The 22,914-nt window shown below is 55.8% G+C and overlaps 2 protein-coding genes across 2 annotated transcripts in view; both read left to right on the plus strand.

Moving 5' to 3' along the window:
- Positions 1-22,568, plus strand: part of LOC142027639 (membrane-anchored junction protein-like) — a 300,152-nt gene extending 277,584 nt beyond the window's left edge. The window contains 5 exon segments of the mRNA XM_075021936.1: positions 18,153-18,204; positions 21,361-21,436; positions 21,836-21,980; positions 22,161-22,344; positions 22,347-22,568. Coding sequence (XP_074878037.1) covers positions 18,153-18,204; positions 21,361-21,436; positions 21,836-21,980; positions 22,161-22,344; positions 22,347-22,391 — 502 coding nt within the window. The 3' untranslated portion in view covers positions 22,392-22,568.
- On the plus strand, positions 1,051-2,813 carry LOC142027646 (T-cell activation Rho GTPase-activating protein-like). The gene is made up of 5 exons (XM_075021941.1): positions 1,051-1,101; positions 1,259-1,454; positions 1,682-1,799; positions 1,953-2,095; positions 2,541-2,813. The coding sequence occupies exons 1-5, from the start codon at positions 1,058-1,060 to the stop codon at positions 2,634-2,636; spliced, it is 597 nt and encodes a 198-aa protein (XP_074878042.1). The 5' UTR covers positions 1,051-1,057; the 3' UTR covers positions 2,637-2,813.
- Positions 22,569-22,914: the final 346 nt, after the last annotated feature.

The raw sequence follows: 22,914 nt of genomic DNA on the forward strand, positions 1-22,914 counted from the left end.
AGGCAGGATGTCACCTCCAGGAGGAAGGAAGGACGGACACCCGCTGGGCAGCGGCCGCTGGACGTGGTTCTGCGGGGACACGGAGCCTCTGCTGCTGCCCACAGCTTGGAGGAGGACAGGGCGAGGGCTGGGCCAGGCTCTCCTCTCCTGGTGGCGTGCCGGCTCTCAGGAGCCTCCCAACTGGAGCTGCTGAGCCGGAGCTCGGAGGTCCAGCTGCTGGCTCCCTGCCCGTCCTGCTGCACCGCTCAGCACCACGCTGCGGGCAGGGCAGGCCCCGGGAGCGCTGGCCCGGCGGTCTCCGTTGACGGGCTCTTGCTCGGCTTTCCTTTGCAGCAGGAGGGAGCAGCAGCAGGAGGAGGAAGAGGAGGGGGCTGCCCTGGCCCTTTGCTCATCGGAGGACCCCGGCCGCTGCCCAGGCGCCAGGGCAGGTGGGCTCTGGCTGCAGCAGGGCGCTCTTTGGCCAGCCCCTGGCAGCCCTCTGCGGGGAGGACGGCTCCCTGCCCCGGCCCATCCAGGTAAGCCAGCCTGGCCGGGGGGGTCCCCAGCCCTCCAGATGCTCCCTAGAGGCGGTAGGAGCCCTCCCTCCGGCTGCTCCACAGGGGACACGGGTGTCCCCAGGAGCTCCGGGGATGGCGGCTTGGGCTCTTCACCCCCAGCAAGGAGCCCGCTCTGGGGCAGTGCTCTGGCCACCGCTGTCGGAAGGCAGCTCCTCGGCCAAGCAACTGTCCTCCTGCCTCTCCTGCAGGAGCTGCTGGCTGTCCTGCGCCAGGAAGGACCGTCGACGGAGGGGATATTCCGCAAAGCTGCCAGCGGGACGGAACTTCGGGAGCTGCGGGAGGCCCTGGACCGCGACGCCGATGTCGACCTGGGCAACCAGCCTGCACTCCTGCTGGCCGCCGTCTTGAAGGTGAGCGCTTCTGACCTGCGGCTGGAGGAGCTCCTGGCCGGCCTGGAAACTTCAAAGGCTCACCCAGAGCCCTTGGCATTGCAGGACTTCCTCCGAAGCATCCCCGACAAGCTGCTGGTGACCCACCTCTATGAGGACTGGATGGCAGCCATGGAGAGGACCAGCAAGGAGGAGAAGGTCTCCGAGCTGAAAGCGTAAGTGTGGGCAGCAGCCTGCCTGTTGAGCAGGAGCCCTGGCCGCTGGCTGAGAGCACCTGGAAAGCTGGGCAACTCAGCCGCTGGCTCCCCCCTGCCTTGGACAACAGGCCTGGGCAAAATCTGCTTTGTCAACCTAGTGTCCCTGTTCCCTCAGGGTGGCCGAGAAGTTGCCTGCAGCCAACCTCTTCCTCCTCAAGCGGCTGCTGTCCCTCCTCCAGCACATCGGCCGCAACGCAGCCACCAGCAGGATGAGCTGCAGCAACCTGGCCATCTGCCTTGGGCCAAACCTGCTGAGCCCACCCGACGAGGACCTGCTCCCGCTCCAGGCCATGCTGGAGGTGACCGAGAAGGTGCGCTGTGTTGGCAAGCCGGCTGCAGCCTTGCCGGCCTATCCGAGCTTGGCTGCTCAGAGGTCCCTGGCTGCCTCCTCCCTTGAGCAAATGCCGGTGGGGTGGCTGCCTGCAAAGGCAGCCCCGCAGCCACAGCCATCTGTGCAGAGGCAAGGGTCGGGAGTGGGAAAGGCTGCTTGGGACAACTTCAGGCAGCTGGGTTGAGAGCAAGGGTTTGATGTGTGCAGGTGAACACGCTGGCGCTGTTTATGATTGAAAATTGCGGCGACATTGTTGGGGAGGAGGTGGCTGGCCGCTCCTGTCCATCAGCTGGGGAGTCGCCAGCCCCCACGGACGGAGCCACAGGTATGAGGAGGAACTGAGGGCTGTCCCAGGCTGGGGCTCGGGATACCAGAAACCTCAACGTCAAGAAGAAAACCGGTGTAGGGCTTGGGGTGGGTTTTGCTTTAGGTGTGCTACTTCCAAGGCGTCACTGCTGCACATGGTTTTGCTTTCTAGACCTGCCTTTGGAAGAGCAAAGTGGCCCTGCAGGCAGAGGAGACCAGGGCCACCAGGCAGAAGCCATTCTGCATGCATCCCCCTCTCTGGGTGTCCTCAAAGGAGCTGGGGGAGACATGGTGGCGGAGTCCAAAACGACAGAGGTATGTCAGCTCTGCTCCACAAGCACCGTGACAGTGTCTCTCGGGTAGGAGGGTAGTTTCTGAGGAGGCCAAGTAGCTGCTGGGCCTCCTCCGGCCAGCCGATGGCTTGTGTGTTTGGGGTTCCTCCTCCTCCCCCACGGAATCATACGTTGTATGGAAAACTGGAAAGGTCCTTTCTCAAATGCATTAAGCATGTGCTTAATCCAACCAAATACCTACAAAAAGACAGCGGGGAGTAGCTGTCAACTTGAGAGGGCTTTTGCTCGGATCCTACTTCATCACAGTTTCATCAAGTCTGTTTTGGGGCAGGTGGACTGTGCAAAATGTGGATGGATGATGCAAAGCAGCATCTTCCCCAGAGAGCTAAGGTGGTAATTTGGCAAGCAGTCCCTTACTACTCCAGGCCGTCCCTTGCCACCCCTGAACTCCAACAATTCTGGTTTAGGCACCTCCAGCTTTGCCTCCAGCCACCCTCGAGAGCACGGCAGAGCCCCTGCTACGCCCGCAACAACTGGGCAGCCTTTCAGAGGAAAGAAGGTAAAACGAGTCACTTTGGGTTAAAATCAGAACTGTCTCCGCTGGATCGTGGCCTTACCTATCTAAGCACACTGTGGGATGGAAAGGTTTGCAGGCTCTCCTCGGGACAAGGAAAAGAGAAGGAACCGAAGGAGGAAACAGGCCTGGGGAGATGAAAGCTGTGCAGAAAAAAAGAAGAGGAAGAGAGAAAACGTATTGGGGGATCGCAAACGGAAAAGATGCAGGAAGGTCCGGCAGGTCAAGAAGCCCAGGTGTGTACCAGGCTCTGCTGCTGCGCAGGGTCTGGCAAGAACCCCGTGGCCGCTCCCCAGGGGCTCCCCATCGAGCCCTGCTGCGTGGCACAGGGGCCCTGTGCATCTCTGCGCGCGCACAGCTCTCTAAGGGCATTCCCCGTGGGGATAAGGCGCCAGAGCCCTCCCCTCGGCAATGCCAGCCGTAGCTCGCTCTCTTCTGGGCTATGAGCAATTCCTCGTCAACGGTGTTCCCCAGAGAGAGGGCAACCAAACCCTGCCTCTTCCTGCCGCTGTGCATTCAGCAGCGCTCTCTGACTCTGTCCTTGTAGGTGCCGTTTTCCTGTTACTGGCTGAACCCCTGTGAGTCCTGGGCCCACCCCCCACTGCAGTTGATGTTCTCAATAAAATGATATTTTCTCTCTTCTGAGTATGTCTGCCATCGGCTGCTCTGGAGCGGGGAGCTGCTGTTTGGGGATGACCCCTCGGGGAGGAGTTTGGGATCGTGCCTTGTCCCAGCATCCTTGCTGGTGGGCACGAGGGCTGAGTTCAGGTGCTTCAGGAGTGAAAGCAAGGCACAGAGTTGCACAGGAGGGTGGAGGTTGGAAGGGACCCGTGGAGCTGCAACTGGTTACCCAGCTCCTGCTCAGATTTTGGCTAATGCTCATCTTGTGCTAAGGCCTGCCGTATGCTTGGAGCCGTGCCATTATCTCCGGTAGAGGGCAACATGTAGGTACAGCAGGTTGGCCAAGAAGGGCTGAAGCTCCTTATGCAACCATGGTCACCTGCAGCTTGTTGTCCCCTGTGGCTGTCATCCTTGCATACCGATTGTCTGGTAGTTTCTTCAGAACCCCCTCGCTCACGCCGATGGTATAAACCAAACTTCCACACTGGGCACTGTAAATACTCCTCTCAAATGATGCACCTCTTATTGATCACAGAGAGCAACGACAGGAAGATTTGATTCAGTTTGCACAGAATAACTCAACTAAATATTCTGTTGTCTATGGAAATGTAATTTTAAAAAGGGGCTTAAAAAACCCAAGCTCTTGGGAACTGCACTAGGTTCTTTCCCCTTGAGAGGAACAGCAATGCTCCACACTTGAAGTGAACCACTGACAGGGTGCATTTTCATGTTAATTGTCGCAGACACTGGCAATAGGAGACAAAGCACTGTAAATTTCACTCCTTTCCTGCCTTTAAGAACTTAACAGTGATAGTCAGACATGGCAAGGGGGAAAAAGTATGTAGCAGAAACAGAGCTAAGAGGGTGCTGAGGGCTGGGGACCTCCAAAGTCTAGGCTTGTGCTTTTGCACATCCACTCAAGCTAGTGCTGGCTGAATACAAAACACAGGTGCTGTGATTCTCTGGCATTCCATACCAGTTGTGCATTTTGTATGAGGGGCTTTGAAAACAAGAATTAAGGGAGAGAGTCTCTGGCATGAAGGTGGAGAATTGATGTATGAATACAGCTTTCCCTTGAGAAAGAAAAAATGACTGTTGCCCATGACAAGCAAGCAGAAGGATGCACCTGGTACACTATTAGGAGATGGGTACATGGGATAAAATGAGACTAGATATATGTGAGACTTTGAATAAGATGGAGAATCCAGTGATGGGTGGAGCAGTTGCAGAGGGAGACCTTCATAGCAGCATTTTGCACAATATTACATGTGAAGACAAGGAGAAAGCGGGGGACAGGGTTGATTTTCTTCCATGGTTTTGGGGTTCTTTTTGGTCTTTGCATCTGGGGGTCTGTTGAAACCTCTGTGTCTGAACATGGAGAGATTGTCATTGAAATGCTGTATACCTTTGAGGGCAACCCAAAGCATAGCCTTATACTTACATATCTGGCACAAAGCATAGAAATAACAGACTTTGAGAATGGCCATAGTAACCAGACAAGATGCAAAGAGTTTCTAAATCCCAGTAGCCCAATGGATAATAAAGCTGGAGGCAGGTTCATGCTGTCATTTGTATTCACAGCCTGAATACTACAGAGAGACCATTTCTTGCACCTGGACTTCAGAACAGACCCACTATAAAGACACAGCTGGAAGTTAACAAATAGATGTGATCTCTTATCACCTTAATAGCTGAGATGAGTCAGTTTGAGTTTTCATTTTCTCCAAATAATACGCAGCAATCTACGGGAGGAAGTGAAAACTGCAAAAATGAGTAAGGAAAGATTGTTTGCTCTTTCTTATACACGGGAATTAGCAGGCAACACATGAAATTATGGATCACAATAAATGAAAAGAAGAACATCTGCGCACAATACATAATTAAATTGTGCACCTCCTTGCCACAGGATGTTTTGGATAGCACAAGTATGAATGGGTTGAAGAAGCAATTAGACAGAATCAGGGAAGGAAGGTCTCTCATGGGCCATTAAGCTCTAGGAAGCAGGAACAGCCTCCAGAAATCCCTGAACCAGTGACTGTCAGTATAGAGGGTACAGCAGGGGAAGGAGCATGCTATGCTTGTTGCATTTCTTATGCTTTTTTCCTACACATCTTTCACTGTTCAGATGCAGAGACAGGACGCTGAGCTGAACGAACCTTTGGTATGACCCCGTGTGGCTATTCTCATGAATTATACAAGACACAGTCCCATACGTGCTATGGATGCAATTCACATTCACGCAGAGCACTGCCTTATGGCCTTGCAAATTCTGCTGAATATTTACGGTGAGAATTTAAGCAGAACCCATGTGGCTGAGTTCATGCATACACGTGATCCCATTTCACCCTATCTGAAATTCCATACTGCCTCCTCTGCGACGGGTTTTTGGCTTGGGTGCAATTTGATATGCAATTAGTCAAACATCTTCTCCTGCGATATCTGTCCTGTTGTGAACAATTAGCGCTGCATAAGGGAATACATTCTGAGGCTTGAATCCCAGGGATTCCTGTCAATTTGCACTGACAGCATGCTTCCAAGGAAGGAGCTGACAGGTCCAGCTGGAATTGAGTGTTAGCAGCCACAGAGGCGGCCACACACCAGCCCACAGACGGTCCACTTCTTGCTCACATTCTTAGCTTTGCCTGCCTTGAGCGTCCTTTTGTTTGTATATAGACGTTATGCAAGCTAAGGAATGTGTTTGAATTTCCAGAAACGAACTTCCTAATGTTTCAGCTATGGGCTAAGACCACAATCAGAGTTCTTTGATATTTTAATGTGCAACCCATGGGAAGGAAATCATCGGGTTCTTAGTTATACACAGGATGGCTTCTTCTTGTCAGAGAAGAGGGGACCAGCAGGTAGGAGGCTGACCTGGTGTTGTTCCCAGGATGGCCAGGTTGCCTGAGAGCAAACTCCACCTGAAGAAGGGACAACCTGACTTTGCAAGGAAGATCAGTTTGCTTCTAACAGTGGTTCTTAAAAAAATCCTGCTTCATGGTGATGAGCACAATAAGAGCTTTAATTTAACACATTCTATGTTGCTATTGAGCAGTATGCTCAGATAGGAACAGGCCATGAGATCTGCTGAGTGAAAACACAGCCTCTCTTTTTGATTATCTAAAAAATGAGACCTGATATTTCACTTAGCATGGGAAACTGCTTTGACTTTTGACTTCTTTTTTTTAAATAGAATTGTAATGTACAGAGATATTTTGAAATAAAGATGGAGTCTGTTGCACTCAGAAATGCATCTCTCTGTTCCCATTAGTTACTTCTTTCGTGTTTATTTTTTTCCCAGGCTTTCCAAGCATATGTAAAGTAATTCAGCAGTTCAGTTCTGCTGTTTGTTAGGAATCCATCTGGCAAGTAGTCTGGATGCAAGAAGTTAAAGCTAATGCATTTCATCTCATGGGCAAAGAGCGTGCACAGTCTGTTGCTGCAGCTCAGCTGCCACGCACTACCTAGGTAAACCACAATAGCTTGATTGTACAGACACCAGCTTAAACAAGGCTTCAGGCAGCCTCTGCCAGCTTAAGAGCCAGGACTGACGTCTCCCCCAGTTGCCAAAGCAAGGACTGGTTTTAAGTAGTGCCGTTCCATCTGTGCACAGAGAGCTTATGCTGTCCAGCTCATCCATTTTCTGTAGATCATGAACAAATATGTGGAAGGTCTCAGGGTGAAAGCTGCGCCCCCTGCTCTTCACACTCTGCCTCTCCCTTTCCAGTCTCTGGTACTGAAAGCTGCCCACAAATGTAGCAGTCATAATTCACAGCAAAATCCCTTTAAATGGCCCACTGGGTTATATATTTGGCAAATTTCCACTGGTTGGTGGAAGTTTGAAGAAGCCTAGTATCTACAGCAGAAATACAACCAAAATGGAGAGATGATTGTGGATTATTACTGGATTTATATACAGTGCTAATTCTTGTGAGGATTTTGCAGTTTTGCTGAAATCTGTAGCGGTAGATGAGGCAGATTAAAATACTTCAGAAGCTTACTCCCCAAACAGAAAATGTGTTGCACAATGTCATTACCAAAAAGAAAATAACTCTTCGTTACTGTTATAAATCACACTAAAACAATTTCCTCCCTCGTTTGGGTATGCTGTATTTCAAAAGTAAGTGTGACAAGATGTGGTTTTTGGTGTCAGATTAAGTTTACCTGATTACTGATTAAATAAAATTTAAAAAATGCTGAATTCATCCGTATTTGGAGTATCTGTTCTTGTACTTCCTCCATACCATGTAGAACACCTGATAAAGTTGAGACAGCATCCCTTGCCACCTAAGAGAAAGCTGAGGTGTTTCAAGCCACAAATGCATACAAAGGCTTTGAGAAGTATCGGTTTCCTCAATTTTTCCATGGGATCCAGTCATTTTACCTCAATCTTCACTCCATTTCCAATTAGGCTTATGTGGTGTACTGTATGCATAATTGTATCTGTGACACAGGAAACATGCTGAGTTTTAAGATGTACAAGGACATATGTATATATAGTTATTTTCATTAAGGTAGCTGAGTTATAAGGCATTATGTCTAGTAAGGCACCAATTAAGCTGTAGAGTGGATCGTTTTAGGAAGTGCTGGACGTGCGAGAGGAACTCAGCTTTTGTATTTCCTGTAGAGAATAAGGCACAATTGATAACATATTGCCTAGTTGGCATTTTTTCTGAGAAAGTCCCTTTTCAACTGAGTATAAGAAATCAAGCTTAAACTTGCAATATAAATGAATGAGCTAGGCAGGAAGAAGAGTGAAGTCCCTAGAAGAATCCTTCAACCCTCTGTTTCAATTTAATCTAAAGCCCAGGGTACGTTTATGTATGTGAATGTGTTCATGTGGTGTGTAGGCTCTGTCCTTCATCACAGCTCCTTTCTGAGTGGCACATGGAGTACGTGGAGTTGTGCTTACTCAGGCAAGCCTAATCCTAGCATAGCAAAACATTCGGGTTGCTCCTCCAGGAGACTGCTTCGACAAGGGATAATAAGTGACATTGGTCCTTCTCTTAATGGCTGAGTAATATCTGGGCTAAGGGGGAAGTTGCCTGTCCCTTCTTAAGACAGCTACTAAACATGAGGTTGGCATTTATCCTTTTAAACTATTGTATCTAAGTCCTTTAGCCTTTTATTTAATCTTAACTTTAACAAAACAGTATAAAGTTATCATTTCTATAACCGTGCCTAGTTTCAACATGATGCTGATAGGGCACAAGATGCTGCATTTTATGAGAGCAGTAGGTCTAAATGCGTGGAGGACCGGCGTGCTTTGTGAGTGGCAGAGATCTTCAGGTCAAGCCATACGCTTCACACCACGTAGCGATATCTCAGTGTGGGAATTCGTAACTACCTGCGGAGGTCACTCCTGCCTGATGTGTGATGATTGATGCGTCTTTGGTGAGCAGCATGTGGGCTACGAAATGTCTTGAGTCAGAAATCAGGAGCAGAGATACTTCTTTTCATACTGGGAACAAGTATTTCTTAACAGTAAGACAGATCAGATCAATGCCAGCCTCTCTGTTTTTAGGTACAGTGACACACTCACAGAAAACTAATTGCAGGTGAAGAAATTCCAGAAGGTAGCAGTGGGGTTTTTTCCAGGAACATAAAAAATTAATTAAAAGCTGGAAATTTTCAGGCCATGGTTAGGGCGGACTATGTAAGAGATGACCAAGTGTGGCAAGATGCTTTCTTGTCTTTGGATTTTATAGCCTAAACGCAAAAGGCCTCATGGAGAACAACCCTCAGAATGAAAAGCAGCTGGGCCTGGCAAAGGATAAATTAAATAAGCGGGGCTTTGAGAAGGGGTTTAAAAGACAACTGGACACGAATGGGGAAAAATGGGAGGATAAGGTGCCATAAAAAGATAATTCAAACCTGAAAAAAAAACCAAAGCAGCTGCAAGTATATCCTGGGGAGAATACAGAAGAAAGGTAGGGTGCAGGAAAAACCGAGAATAGGGACGTGTGGTGAGGAAAAACAAGATGAGGGGTTTGAACTTCACAAAGAACAGAGAGGAAGCCAGTGAGGGGAACCGGGGCTGTGCCCTCACCCATCAGGGCACAGTCCCACAGGGTCTCAGCAGGGCCGGGTGCTGGTAGTGGGGTCCATCGACAGCCCCAGACACAGCCAGGGGATGAACCAGGTCCAGGGCCCACCCAGTCGGAGCAGCAGGAGGCAGGGCTACAACATGGGTCCAAGGTCCACCCAGAAGACGGGGCCAGAGACAGGGCTGGAGACAGGCCCAACTACAGCATAGCCCAGGCGAGGTCTGGGAGCCCAGGACCGAGCTACCTCAAAAACCTGAGCTACCTGAGCTACCTAAAAAAGTGCCGAAGCCGAACGGAGCTTTGCTGAGCGGAGCCGAGCTTTGCTGAGCCGTACCGAGCCGAAGCCCAGCGGAGCTTTGCCGAGCCGTACCGAGCCGAGCCGAGCTGAGCTTTGCCGAGCGGAGCCGAGCTTTGCCGAGCCGTACCGAGCCGAAGCCCAGCGGAGCTTTGCCGAGTGGAGCCGAGCTTTGCCGAGCTGTACCGAGCCGAGCCGAGCTGAGCTTTGCCGAGCGGAGCCGAGCTTCGCCGAGCCGTACCGAGCCGAAGCCCAGCGGAGCTTTGCCGAGCCGTACCGAGCCGAGCCGAGCTGAGCTTTGCCGAGCGGAGCCGAGCTTTGCCGAGCCGTACCGAGCCGAGCCGAGCTGAGCTTTGCCGAGCGGAGCCGAGCTTTGCCGAGCCGTACCGAGCCGAGCCGAGCTGAGCTTTGCCAAGCGGAGCTGAGCTTCGCCGAGCCGTACCGAGCCGAGCCGAGCCGAGCTGGGTGGAGGCGGTCGGGCGCAGCGGCATGGGCGGGCAGGGCGGGCAGCGCTGCCTGCGGGCACGGTGCGGCTCCTCCAGCCGCAGGTGATGGTGGGCAGGAGCCGGCCCCTCGGCACCGCGCGCCGGGCGCTGCAGGTCCTCGTCCGGGGGGAGCGCGGGCGCGGAGACCTCCTGCCCATGGCAGGGGCGGGCGGGCATATGGAGAGGGACACTGCCAGGGGCCGGGGAGCGGCCCAGGGGGCCCCGCGTCTCTGGCAGCGATTGCCCCGGTGGCAAGGACACCGACGCGAAGGGACCGAGCCGGTGGCAAGGACACCGACGCGAAGGGACCGAGCCGGTGGCAAGGACACCGACGCGAAGGGACCGAGTCAGTTCCATGGACACCGACGCAAAGGGACCGAGCCGGTTCTCGTGGCTCCGGCGCTCTGCAGAGGCGCCGAGGGCCAGCCAGGACTCCGGCCGCGCCAGCCCTCGGCTGCACCCACGGCAGACTTTGCCTCGGGCTCGGCGCTGCTGGCCAGCCTGTCCCCGCCGCCCCTGGGCTAGCCCCGCTCTCGGGGCGGCACGTCCCACGCGCGAAGCGGTGCCTGGGCTTGCCCTGGGAGCGGCACGATACAATTATGCATGCAGTACACCAGCGTTCTCCGGCTGCTGCGGCTCCCGTCTGCGCGATGGACGGAGGCGGCGGTTTCCCTGGCGGCTCTCCGCTGGTCTCGGCCCATGGGCCGTGACCCCTCGGGCTCCGTTTGGGAGAAGGGGTGGGTGCCGCAGAGGGGAGGACGGCGGGGCTGGGTGGGCTCTGGGCAGCACCGCCCGGGGCTGTCCCTGGCGGGGGTCTTCCCGGCCGGGCCCCCGGGATGGCTGAGGAGGCCGGTGCCCGCTTTTCCAGGGAGGAGCTGGCCGGGAGCGTGAGGAAGGGCAGCTGCCCGGCTTTGCGCTCCCCAGGGGCCCTCGGGGTTCCCAAGGGGCCGGGCCGGGCTTTCCCCCCTGCCCCCCCGGTTTTGTCCAGCTTTGCGCTCTGGCTTCACGCGGCGCTCCGGCGTCGATCGGATAAGCCTTGTTTCCCGCCGCGCAAGGGTGACGCTGGCTTCCCTCTTACGGATGAACAGGAATCTTTCCTGGAGCTGAGAGCAGAAACTCCGTGGGCTTTGGCACTCGGATTTTCCTAGCTTGCTGCCGCCAGCGTCCGAGGGGACTCCAGATTTCGTGGAGCACCGTCGGGACGTTAGTCTCGGGGAGAGGCTTCGTTCCTGTTTCTGGACAAAGATGGTGGCGGCGGGGGAGTGAGCGAGCAGCCTTGTGGTGCTTGGTCGCCGGCTGGGCTGAAACCACAACAGTCCTTTTTGGTGCCCAACGTGGGGCACGAAGGGTTGAGATAACGACAGATCTGGCCGGAGCGTGTTAAAACGAATTTGTTGTACGCATTTCTTAGATTAGTTGAATAGTCGCTGGTCCCAGTGTTGGCTCATTTGTTCCCGTGGCGGTGTTGTGCAAGTTCTTACATGCACTCTGTTTATCACCTCTGGGCGCGGGCTCAGGACTATCATTTTGCTGTCCTGGGTGACGTCGACTCGCAAGATGATTACGTCACGGGTCCTGAGGTTAAGCTGGTAGTTGCGTGCGGCGTCGACGTCACTCCCGTGCCTCGGGCGCCCTCTCTCGGAATTTGTTGGTAATCGCACCCAATCTGTGGGGAAGTTGGGGGGGGTACTTTCTCCCCGCTCGTTCACCTCCCCTTCCTCCTTCAGGCTAATTACAGCAGCTTTTGAGAAGTTTGAAGATCCCTGGGGTGTTCAAGCCAGCATGCTCGTCTTGCTATGTCTCCCGAATGTGTTTCAGGTCTTGTTTAGGGCTCCAAAAAAGTTTTTTAAGAATACCACGCAGAGATCTGCCCCAAGGCTGAATAGTCATGGGTGGCGTGGCATGTGGGAGAAAACGGGCAGGTATCTAGAGGACTTCTCACCTCCAATGGTTTGGAACTTCACTCCCAAACAGCTACAGGACCCTGGTGAAGCGACAGAATGTTGGAAAGGAAAATGCGGTGCCTGTTCCAAAGCGGCACAACTTACCGCACTGTGCTGGGCCCTGGCCAGTATCTACCAACCACTGCTCGATATTATGCAGCACCCTCAGGAGGAAGGGAGGGAAAACAGACCGACAGGCACTGCAGCTATTCCAGCCCTCGTGACAAGCACTGCAGCTACCCCAACCAACCCCGGCGACAGGCGCTGCAGCTGAACCAGAGAACCAACCTCTGCCGGTGTCAGTCGCCCCTATGCAGAAAAAGAAATACACGGAGAAATCGGTTCAACTTAGCGAGGGATGGAGGTGAACCAGGGCCATCACGAGAACAGGAGAAAGAGGCAGAACCCGAGATAATCACCCGATCCCTATCCCTGAGTGAGCTGCAAGATACGCGAAAGGATTTCGGCCGCCATCCGGGTGAGCACATTTTTACCCGGCTGCTCCGCTGCTGGGGTAACGGGCCGGTAGCTTGGAATTAGAGGGTAGGGAAGGCAAGCAGGTGAGATCCCTGTCTAGGGAAGGGGCCACTGACAAGGCGTTTGGGAAAAAGACACGAGCCCTCAGCCTCTGGAGGGGACTTCCGTCAGGCGTGAAGGAAAAATACCCCTTCAAGGAAGACGTTACGTGTCAGCCAGGCAAGTGGACCACCATGCAGAGAGGTATCCAGTACCTGAGGGAATTAGCCGTGCTGGAGGTGATTTATAATGATCCGGATAACGAGCAGTCACCCACAGATCCAGATGAAGTCCAATGCACACAACCCCTGGGGCGGAAGTTTCTACAACACGTACCAGCGTTGTATGCCAACTCATTGGCAGTGATGTCCTGGAAAAAAGGCGAGGGACAAACGGTGGATGAAGTGGCTGGCCGACTCCGGCAATACAAAGGAAGTCTCTCTTCCTCCCGACGGGCCCGTGTCTCGGCTGAACTCCCGTGTCGCGGGAGTTTTTCCTACAAACGTCGCTGTTAGGCTTTTGTGGGGTAAAAAGGGGCATTTTTGATCATCGCTCGGCTAGGTCACTGACCATCGGAGCTTTTCGGTTGTGTCTGTTTGAGAGGTAAAAGGTGGCTGCCAGAAAGGCTCCAGACAGCTATCTATGAGGGTGTTTCCTCCCCCAAACCCCAGAAGAGCCTAACGCTGCTGCTGTTGCATTTCTGTGGCCCTCCAGGAATCCCACTGTGTGTGTAGGGGAGGGATGAAAAAATCTCTGGGAATCTTTGCGTGAAGGGTGCCTGGACCAAGAAAAGGCAAACCTGCTGACATCATCGCAACTGGGGAGAGAAAGGGCTGAGCTACCAGGGCCACTGCCAGCATACCGTCATTAGGCACCAGAGTCAACGTTGACTCGAGAGGCCTGGGCAGAGCCCAGACCCCCCTGAAAGCAGCTGCAAGACCTGCCACGAGGTACAGGCCAACTCCTCTGATGCTTGGGGCTCACGCGGGAACCCAAAGCGCTCCAAGCCCCAAAATGCAGCTGCCTCTGCAGCGCAGCAGCAGCAGCAGCAGCCAGTGCAGAGCAGCGTGGGGAGCTGGAGCAGAGGGAGGGGGCGCCCGGGCCGGGCTCGGCTCATCTCGGCTGGGCTCGGCTCCCTTCGGCTGGGCTGGGCTCGGCTCATCTCGGCTGGGCTCGGCTCCCCTCGGCTGGGCTGGGCTCGGCTCATCTCGGCTGGGCTCGGCTCCCTTCGGCTGCGCTGGGCTCGGCTCCCCTCGGCTGGGCTGGGCTCGGCACCCTTCGGCTGGGCTGGGCTCGGCTCCCTTCGGCTGGGCTGGGCTCCCTTCGGCTGGGCTGGGCTCGGCTCCCTTCGGCTGGGCTCGGCTCGGCTCCCTTCGGCTGGGCTGGGCTCGGCTCCCTTCGGCTGGGCTGGGCTCGGCTCCCTTCAGCTGGGCTCGGCTCCCTTCGGCTGGGCTGGGCTCCCTTCGGCTGGGCTGGGCTCGGCTCCCTTCGGCTGGGCTGGGCTCGGCTCCCTTCGGCTGGGCTGGGCTCGGCTCCCTTCGGCTGGGCTGGGCTCGGCTCCCTTCGGCTGGGCTGGGCTCGGCTCCCTTCGGCTGGGCTCGGCTCCCTTCGGCTGGGCTCGGCTCCCTTCGGCTGGGCTGGGCTCGGCTCCCCTCGGCTGGGCTGGGCTCGGCTCCCCTCGGCTGGGCTGGGCTCGGCTCCCCTCGGCTGGGCTGGGCTCGGCTCCCTTCGGCTGGGCTGGGCTCGGCTCCCTTCGGCTGGGCTGGGCTCGGCTCATCTCGGCTGGGCTGGGCTCGGCTCCCTTCGGCTGGGCTGGGCTCGGCTCCCTTCGGCTGGGCTCGGCTCCCCTCGGCTGGGCTGGGCTCGGCTCCCTTCGGCTGGGCTGGGCTCGGCTCCCCTCGGCTGGGCTGGGCTCGGCTCCCCTCGGCTGGGCTCGGCTCCCTTCGGCTGGGCTCGGCTCGGCTCATCTCGGCTGGGCTCGGCTCCCCTCGGCTGGGCTGGGCTCGGCTCCCCTCGGCTGGGCTGGGCTCGGCTCCCTTCGGCTGGGCTGGGCTCGGCTCATCTCGGCTGGGCTCGGCTCCCTTCGGCTGGGCTGGGCTCGGCTCCCTTCGGCTGGGCTCGGCTCGGCTCCCTTCGGCTGGGGTGGGCTCGGCTCATCTCGGCTGGGCTCGGCTCCCTTCGGCTGGGGTGGGCTCGGCTCCATTCGGCTGGGCTCGGCTCGGCTCATCTCGGCTGGGCTCGGCTCCCTTCGGCTGGGCTGGGCTCGGCTCCCCTCGGCTGGGTTCGGCTCCCTTCGACTGGGCTCGGCTCCCTTCGGCTGGGCTGGGCTCGGCTCATCTCGGCTGGGCTCGGCTCCCTTCGGCTGGGCTGGGCTCGGCTCCCCTCGGCTGGGCTGGGCTCGGCTCCCTTCGGCTGGGCTGGGCTCGGCTCCCTTCGGCTGGGCTGGGCTCGGCTCCCTTCGGCTGGGCTGGGCTCGGCTCCCTTCGGCTGGGCTGGGCTCGGCTCCCTTCGGCTGGGCTGGGCTCGGCTCATCTCGGCTGGGCTCGGCTCGGCTCATCTCGGCTGGGCTCGGCTCCCTTCGGCTGGGCTGGGCTCGGCTCCCTTCGGCTGGGCTCGGCTCGGCTCATCTCGGCTGGGCTCGGCTCCCTTCGGCTGCGCTGGGCTCGGCTCCCTTCGGCTGCGCTGGGCTCGGCTCCCCTCGGCTGGGCTGGGCTCGGCTCATCTCGGCTGGGCTGGGCTCGGCTCCCTTCGGCTGGGCTGGGCTCGGCTCATCTCGGCTGGGCTGGGCTCGGCTCCCTTCGGCTGGGCTGGGCTCGGCTCCCTTCGGCTGGGCTGGGCTCGGCTCATCTCGGCTGGGCTGGGCTCGGCTCCCTTCGGCTGGGCTCGGCTCCCTTCGGCTGGGCTGGGCTCGGCTCCCCTCGGCTGGGCTGGGCTCGGCTCCCCTCGGCTGGGCTGGGCTCGGCTCCCCTCGGCCGGGCTCGGCTCCCCTCGGCTGGGCTGGGCTCGGCTCCCCTCGGCTGGGCTGGGCTCGGCTCCCTTCGGCTGGGCTGGGCTCGGCTCATCTCGGCTGGGCTGGGCTCGGCTCCCTTCGGCTGGGCTGGGCTCGGCTCCCTTCGGCTGGGCTGGGCTCGGCTCCCTTCGGCTGGGCTGGGCTCGGCTCCCTTCGGCTGGGCTGGGCTCGGCTCCCTTCGGCTGGGCTGGGCTCGGCTCCCTTCGGCTGGGCTGGGCTCGGCTCCCTTCGGCTGGGCTGGGCTCGGCTCCCTTCGGCTGGGCTGGGCTCGGCTCCCTTCGGCTGGGCTGGGCTCGGCTCCCCTCGGCTGGGCTGGGCTCGGCTCCCCTCGGCTGGGCTGGGCTCGGCTCCCCTCGGCTGGGCTGGGCTCGGCTCCCCTCGGCTGGGCTGGGCTCGGCTCCCTTCGGCTGGGCTGGGCTCGGCTCCCTTCGGCTGGGCTGGGCTCGGCTCCCTTCGGCTGGGCTGGGCTCGGCTCCCCTCGGCTGGGCTGGGCTCGGCTCATCTCGGCTGGGCTCGGCTCCCCTCGGCTCGGTTCGGCTCATGTCGTTTCGGCGGCGCTCGCCTCCCCTCGGCTTCCCTCGGCTCGGTTCGGCTCATGTCGTTTCGGCGGCGCTCGCCTCCCCTCGGCTTCCCTCGGCTCGGTTCGGCTCATGTCGTTTCGGCGGCGCTCGCCTCCCCTCGGCTCCCCTCGGCTCGTTTCGGCTCATGTCGTTTCGGCGGCGCTCGCCTCCCCTCGGCTTCCCTCGGCTCGGTTCGGCTCATGTCGTTGCGGCGGCGCTCGCCTCCCCTCGGCTCCGCTCGGCTCGGTTCGGCTCATCTCGGCTGGGCTCGGCTCCCCTCGGCTCGGTTCGGCTCATGTCGTTTCGGCGGCGCTCGCCTCCCCTCGGCTCCCCTCGGCTCGGTTCGGCTCATGTCGTTGCGGCGGCGCTCGCCTCCCCTCGGCTCCGCTCGGCTCGGTTCGGCTCATCTCGGCTGGGCTCGGCTCCCCTCGGCTCGGTTCGGCTCATGTCGTTTCGGCGGCGCTCGCCTCCCCTCGGCTCCCCTCGGCTCGGTTCGGCTCATGTCGTTGCGGCGGCGCTCGCCTCCCCTCGGCTCCGCTCGGCTCGGTTCGGCTCATCTCGTTTGGGCTCGGCTGCCCTCGGCTCCGCTCCGGCCGCAGCCCCGGCCCGGCCCCGCCTGAGGCAAGGGCGGGCGGCGGGCGCGGCGGGGCCGGTGGCCGTGGCGGGGGCTCCTCCCCGTCCGTGGAGCGGTGGGCTGCCCGGCGGTCGCCAGCGCCGGGGCTGCCCGGGGGCCTCGCAGGCCGGCAGCGGGGCTGAGGCGGCGGCGGCGGTGGCGGCATCTCCCCTCGCGGCAGGCCGGGGCGCCGGGACCCGGCCTTCCCCCCGCAGGCCCGGCCAGCCCCGGCCCCTCCCTGCCGCCCCCGGGGCTGCGGGGGCAGCAGGGGACTGCCTGCCGCTGGTGGCTGTCCGGCGGAGGCCGGCGGGCACCGCGGAGACGTGCGGCTGTGGAGAGAAAGGGGTTTCTGCCGGCTGTCCCCGCGGGGACCCGCAGCCGGCGGGGGTGTCCGTCCCTCCCTCACAGCCTGGCGTCGGTGGCGGGCTGCGACGCAGTCCTGCCCGGGCGTTCTTGGCAGCCCCCGGGGCAAGAGGCCTGTCAAGCTTCAGGGAGGTCGGCAGCGGCGTTTCCAGAGCAGTCGCGTCCCGTTGGCTCTCCTGCTTCCTTCCCTAGGCCGGGAGAAAGGAGGACGTCCTCGAAAGCAGGTACCTGTCGGTCGCCTGAAACCAGGTTTCTTCATGCAGGCAGGCGTGTGTACGGACTTAAAATCGGCAGGTGAGCGTGTTGAAGCTACAGCCTGCGGTTTGGTGCCTGCCGGTAGCAGTGAGTTCCTAGGAGACCCTAAATTCGGACGGGGGGGGCTGCTCTTTTCCTGCCTTCTTTCACTGACCGTGAAAGCGGTCACTTCCGAGGGGCTACTGCGCTTGCACGGGCTGAGCATCGAGTAATGGGAGCTGTAAAAAGCGCCCCTGTTTCACTGCCGCGCGTGGATTTCGTGCTTCAGTGGGAAAAGAGGCTGGTTTTACTGACGGTAGTTTGAAATTTTGCTTCAAGCGTTCAGCTGAGAAGCTCTAGAGCCTTTGTGTGTGAAGCCAGGACTGTTTTTCCCCACGTGCGCCACTTTGTACCTCTCTGCCATTTTATTGCTCCACGACCGAGTCTTGTAAGACCTTTCTATGGTTCTTTGCTACCTGCCCTTCTCCCTGTGTCAGTAATCTTGTAGGATTTGCAAGCTTTCTCACCTTGCTGCTCATGCCCCTTTCCCTGTCACGTCACGCTGTTTTTCTCTTTAACTGCTTGTTGGGCTTCCTAGAAAAGCAGAAAGCCTAATACTGGAGTGAGTGCCTATTGTCATTTTTTAGATGAGACTTTGAAACGTGAGTACAAATACAGATTAAGGGTACCTGTCTTGTTGGCTTAGAGGGAGGTACTAAAACCCTGCTTTCTAATGAAATACTTGAGCAGCCATTTACAAGATTGCTTCCTTTTTGTGACTTTTGGTAAACTCAGTTCTTACCCGTTTGACTTATTTTCAGAACTGGAGCCGAGCGCGTTTGCCATACGAGTAAAGCAAAGCATGGATTTGAAACGATAAGCTACAGAATATTCAGAGACAACAGCATCTGTTTAGTCCTAGGTTCTTAAAGTGGCAAGCATAAAAATGCCTTCAGGTAACTTTTTTTCCCTTTTCACCTGCATCACCTGCATGGAGACATTTGTGATTCCTGCTCATCAAACTTAGCCACGGGATGAGTTTTACCGGGAACCAACACAGGCTTTTCTGACTGTGAAGCTACAAGCTCTAGGGGTGAACTTAGCCTCTCGCAGCTGAACCTGAAGGTTGCCCTGCCTTGTCCTCAAGAGACTCCAGTCCTCTTTTACCTCACATGCTCCTTTGTGCAGAACTCCATGAAGGGCCAACAGTGGGTGCTGACACCTTGACGCTGGCTTCGGTGCGAGTACTTGCCACTCCTCAGCAGTGTCCTTTCTCTGTGCAGATGGCCTTGCAGGCATCTCCCTCTTCTTGAAACAGTGTCATGTTTTTTTCTCGCTATGTCCTCAGAAGGCAGATTTACGACAGGATTGTCCCAGAGGGATTGGCAGTTGCTTTCTAAACCCACTGTTCTCCAGAGAGCTTGTCAGGAGGGCAAGATTCTTTCTCTTGTAGCCCACAAGCTAAAAGGCTGCTCTGACAGAGCTGCTGTTAGGCACACCCTTTAGGTAAGAGGGTCTTCCCTCACCCCCCTGTTCTCCTCCTCTTGGCTGTTGCCCATCCTCCCAGTGCATTTCATCCATTTTCTGGATCCTGATAGCCATTCTGCATTTAATTCAAACCCCTGCCACACTATTGCCTTCCTGGCCACCTTACCTCTCCAGTCTTCTCAAAGGAGGCAAACTCATTCCTCTTGGGGTTGTCCACAAAGGAAGTTGCCTGGTGGTATAAAAGGAACAGCTTCTTCTCCCACTGTTCCTTGGGAGGGGAAGAGTTGCATCAGATGCCCAGGTTTCTGCGTGTTTCTGCATGATGACGTGCTGCCCCCATTTCAGAAACCTTTTGGACCTCTCCACAACTGGCTGAGCCTTTACGCAAATATCGTCTGTGGGCTTGGTGCCTGCTGGCCAGGGCATGCTGCCTGCTTGCTGCTGTAGGACTAGTTTCAAAGGGCCAATCTCAGCATAATTGCTCTGCAGGGATCCCCTGCATGTACAGTGGCCTGCAATTTCAGGTGCTGCTAGCTGCATGGTTACCTTCAGCCTGCCCAGGTAAACTCCTGTATTGAAAGAGCCCTCACCTTGTTGTAAGCCCAAAACTTTCTTTCAGAAGAGGGGTTTTTGACAGGTTTGTTGGATTTTCAAGATAGGAAGGAGACTGTCTGGTAACTCCTCAGGAGCCTTCAGTACAGAACTTCTCTAAAACAAGTAGGCTGATTTGTCTCCAAAACCTGTATCCCTTTTTTTCCCTTCAGCTTACCTTTGCAGGATTAGCGACAGGTCTCTCTACGCGTGCCCTTTCTGGCTTCTTTCCTCAGGTGCTCCAAACACTCTGTTGGTGGGATAAGGGTCATCCTCTGAAAGATGCTTTTTTTTATTCCCCGCTTTGCCATAACTGCTGTCCCCAGAATGCCTCCGCTCCTTGTACAGTGGCTGAATTTCCCAAACATTAGGGTCCTTGGAAGCTGGAGCTCCGGGTTAGCATGTTGGACCCTGAGAAATGATGTGGTAGGTGGCAGACATCACCGTAACCTCCTGTTATGTTAACTGATGTGGGAGGACATGTCCTGAGCTCTTTCCAGGTAATCTGGAACTATGATGAGTGAATCATCAAGTCGGCAAATACCAGTTCAGGTGAGAAGAACCTTCTCCAGAAGAGATGCTTGTGCCACCATGACTCGTACCTGCAATTTGCACTAGTCAGGGCACTGTTACACTGAGAGGGAGCTCCAGACACAAACTGGTGTCTTTATGAATACCAGACCAGATGTCAGGAGCACCGCATGGAATCCTGAGCAGATGACCTCTCTCTCGTGTGCTTTCTTAGGAGATCAGGGCCAGGTGCTTCTGTGACACGCCTTCCGTTTGGTTTGCTTTCCATTTGTTTTCTTTTGGTATTCAGGATGAGAAGAAAGATCAGGTTTAGGAAAAACCATCTCAGTAGCGCCTGTGCTTTCTCAGGATTCTTCTGGTCATTCCTCCAGGGCTCTTGTTCAGTTTATGAGCAGTGTATGACTTTGGATCCAAATCCAGCTGGTGTTTTAGAGTGCATCTCGAAAAGGGAAGGCTCTCGTTAAAACATGAAGGAAATCTGTCTGCTTAGTACGCGTAGGACTGACTTTACAGCATCGGCAGTCGATTCAGAAGGAGGAGCGTGGGAGTGCTGCAGTTGCATGGCTTTTAAACAGATTGCATTTTCAGCTCTCATCCAAATGCCTTCCAGGCCTGTGATTTTGACAGGAGGCTGTCTGGTCAGGGTGACTGGAGTTGAGCCTGTGCATCTTTCTGCTTACCAAGAGCACCAGTAGAAGTCCAAGGAAGAAAGAACTGGGAGACGCTCAGCCTGTCACTGCAGATAATTTTCCTACCTTAGTTAATGCTCTGAGACTAAACTGCAAAGATCTCTGGCCATCTAAAGTCTGGAATTTCAGGTGAACCTGAGCTTAGTGCAAGAGAAGCACCATCAGGGAGGGATCTATTCTTTGCTTATCTTATCTCTGTGACAGAGTTGTTTCACTTTCTCCTAAAGAAGCTTACGGGGTGGTTTTGTTGTTTGTGGTCCTTTGTATTGCTGATAGCCTTGTGAATGGGTATTGCTGGCTCACCTCTTGCTTCTGGCACTTTTCACTTTTGTCCCTGCCCTGTTACTCTGCTTCCTATGAGTGTGTCTTAGCAGGGCTGATGTCTAGGGGCCTGTATTGTCCAGCGGCTGTTATTTCCCACAGCACCTCTGTCGATGTTTTTTAAAATGTCTGTCTGTGCCGTAGCTGGTGTCCCGCTTTCACTATCTGCTATATTAAAGTCTAGTCAATGAATTCCAGCTTTATGTTAGGCCTGGGAACGTCCTGAGGAGGGAGGGGCAGAAAGATATTGGTGAAGAAGGTCCTCATAGTAGCAGGAAAGAAAATAAAGTCACAGAACAAGAGAGCAGACCCTGCCTTTTAGTTCTTCAAGCAAGCAAGCAAAGAAACAAAGATCTCCTGTAGAATAGAATTTTACATGGTGTGAAAGTTCTTGGGTTCCTTTTCCTTTCAGAATTCCTCCAAAGAAGATGAGCGTGAGTTTAGTCCAGCATCCCTTACTGTGGGCTGTAACCGGGTGAGTTTGTGTAAGTAAGGAATTCCTGGCTTGTTTCATTCGAATTGGTCATATGAAGTCAAAAGCCGCAAGGATGACATTGGTAATAGTTTTCCTTTAAAAGTGGTGTTTGGTATTTTCCAGCACGTGAGACTAGGAATTAGAACCACCAAAGAGCAGTAGGTCAGCAATGATTTTGGCTGTAAGCAATTCCCACCCACAGAGCCAGGCTACGTAGCTCTTTCAGAGCCGGGCTGTGAGATGGGAGCCTACCTCCAACCAGTCTGCACTGTGATTGCTTTGAAAGCTCCCAGGCGTGATGTCAGTCAGAGTCTGGACCGACCTCTCGGTTTCAGGGTCTGCCGTTGGGTGTGCAGGGAGTGTGGAGAGAGCGAGCTTGTGTTTTTGTTCTTGCTGCTGTTTCTGACAGGGGCGCCTGTGGGATCGAACCTTGAACAAAGAACAGGAACCGGTCAGGCTGAGGGTGCGGTGCAGCTACTGCAGCAACTGGACCAAACGGTAAACAAAGGAAACGTGGAGTCAGAAGGAAGGGGTCTGTCCAGGTTCTGGAGAAGGTACAAATACTGCAGCTACGAGCAGATGCAGTCCTGGCTCTGTCCGAGCCTGTGCCTGATTCTGGCAGTTCAGGTGATTCTACGTTCTCTTGAAGAATGGGTCCCTCTTTTCTGTGGTTAAACAAAAAAGTCTGCCAAGGCAAAGGAGCATTCAGGGGTGTCCTTTTGTCTTGTGGTAAGGTGCAGCATTCCCAGGAAATGTTCCTCTTCTGGGCTGTCTTTGGGGAAAAAACTCCTCATGGGGGGTTGGGGTTGGGGAGATGGGGGGGTGTTACTGACCTCAGTCACAGCCCTCATAGGATGTGGCTTTTATCAGCTGCGGAGTGCCGTCTCCAGCCCGGTTTCTAAAGGACTTTTACACACTGCCCCTTCTCGAGGGGCCTTCCTGGGAGGGACCTTCAGTCCCCTTAAGGCAAGTATGGCCTTTATTTGCCCGCTTAGCAACTGTGGCCTTTGTAACTGACTCCCAAAGACACCATTTTAAACTGAAATGAAAGTAGCCCCGCCAGCAGTTGCTGGGCATTGCTGACTAAAGGAGTGCTCTAAAGCTGTCGAAACAAGAGTGGTCTGTTCACTGCACAGCCCGTGTTGAACGTTGGCAGTAACTGTTTGATAGGTGGGTTGGTTTTGGAAGGAATAAAACTCCTTGTTAATCGTAATGTATGCCAGTCCCCTTAACTATTGAGACTAGACCGTTATGGCACAGGTTGTTCTCTATGTTTCCTCTACTTTTTTGGTCTTCCTCTGTATTATTTTGTGCTGGGGATGTGTCTTTCTGGTGGACAGAAATTACCTTGTTGTTACAATTCTCAGAGAAGTATTTTAGGTACAGCATGGTGGGGTTTTGTTGTTGTTGTTTCCCCAGCATAATCTTCTCGCCACTACAGCATCTCTTTGTTGGAAAGAACTGACCTGGAAGTACTACTGATTGTGG

The sequence above is a fragment of the Buteo buteo genome, unplaced genomic scaffold (assembly GCF_964188355.1).
Source record: "Buteo buteo unplaced genomic scaffold, bButBut1.hap1.1 HAP1_SCAFFOLD_45, whole genome shotgun sequence".
NCBI classification, from domain to species: domain Eukaryota; kingdom Metazoa; phylum Chordata; class Aves; order Accipitriformes; family Accipitridae; genus Buteo; species Buteo buteo.

Bases quoted from the DNA above. Each gene is read 5' to 3' on its own strand.
- LOC142027646 (XM_075021941.1), top strand. From the start codon at position 1,058: ATGGAGAGGACCAGCAAGGAGGAGAAGGTCTCCGAGCTGAAAGC. The intron at 1,102-1,258 runs GTAAGTGTGGGC...CTGTTCCCTCAG, and splicing joins AAGGTCTCCGAGCTGAAAGC to GGTGGCCGAGAAGTTGCCTG. The intron at 1,455-1,681 runs GTGCGCTGTGTT...TGATGTGTGCAG, and splicing joins TGCTGGAGGTGACCGAGAAG to GTGAACACGCTGGCGCTGTT.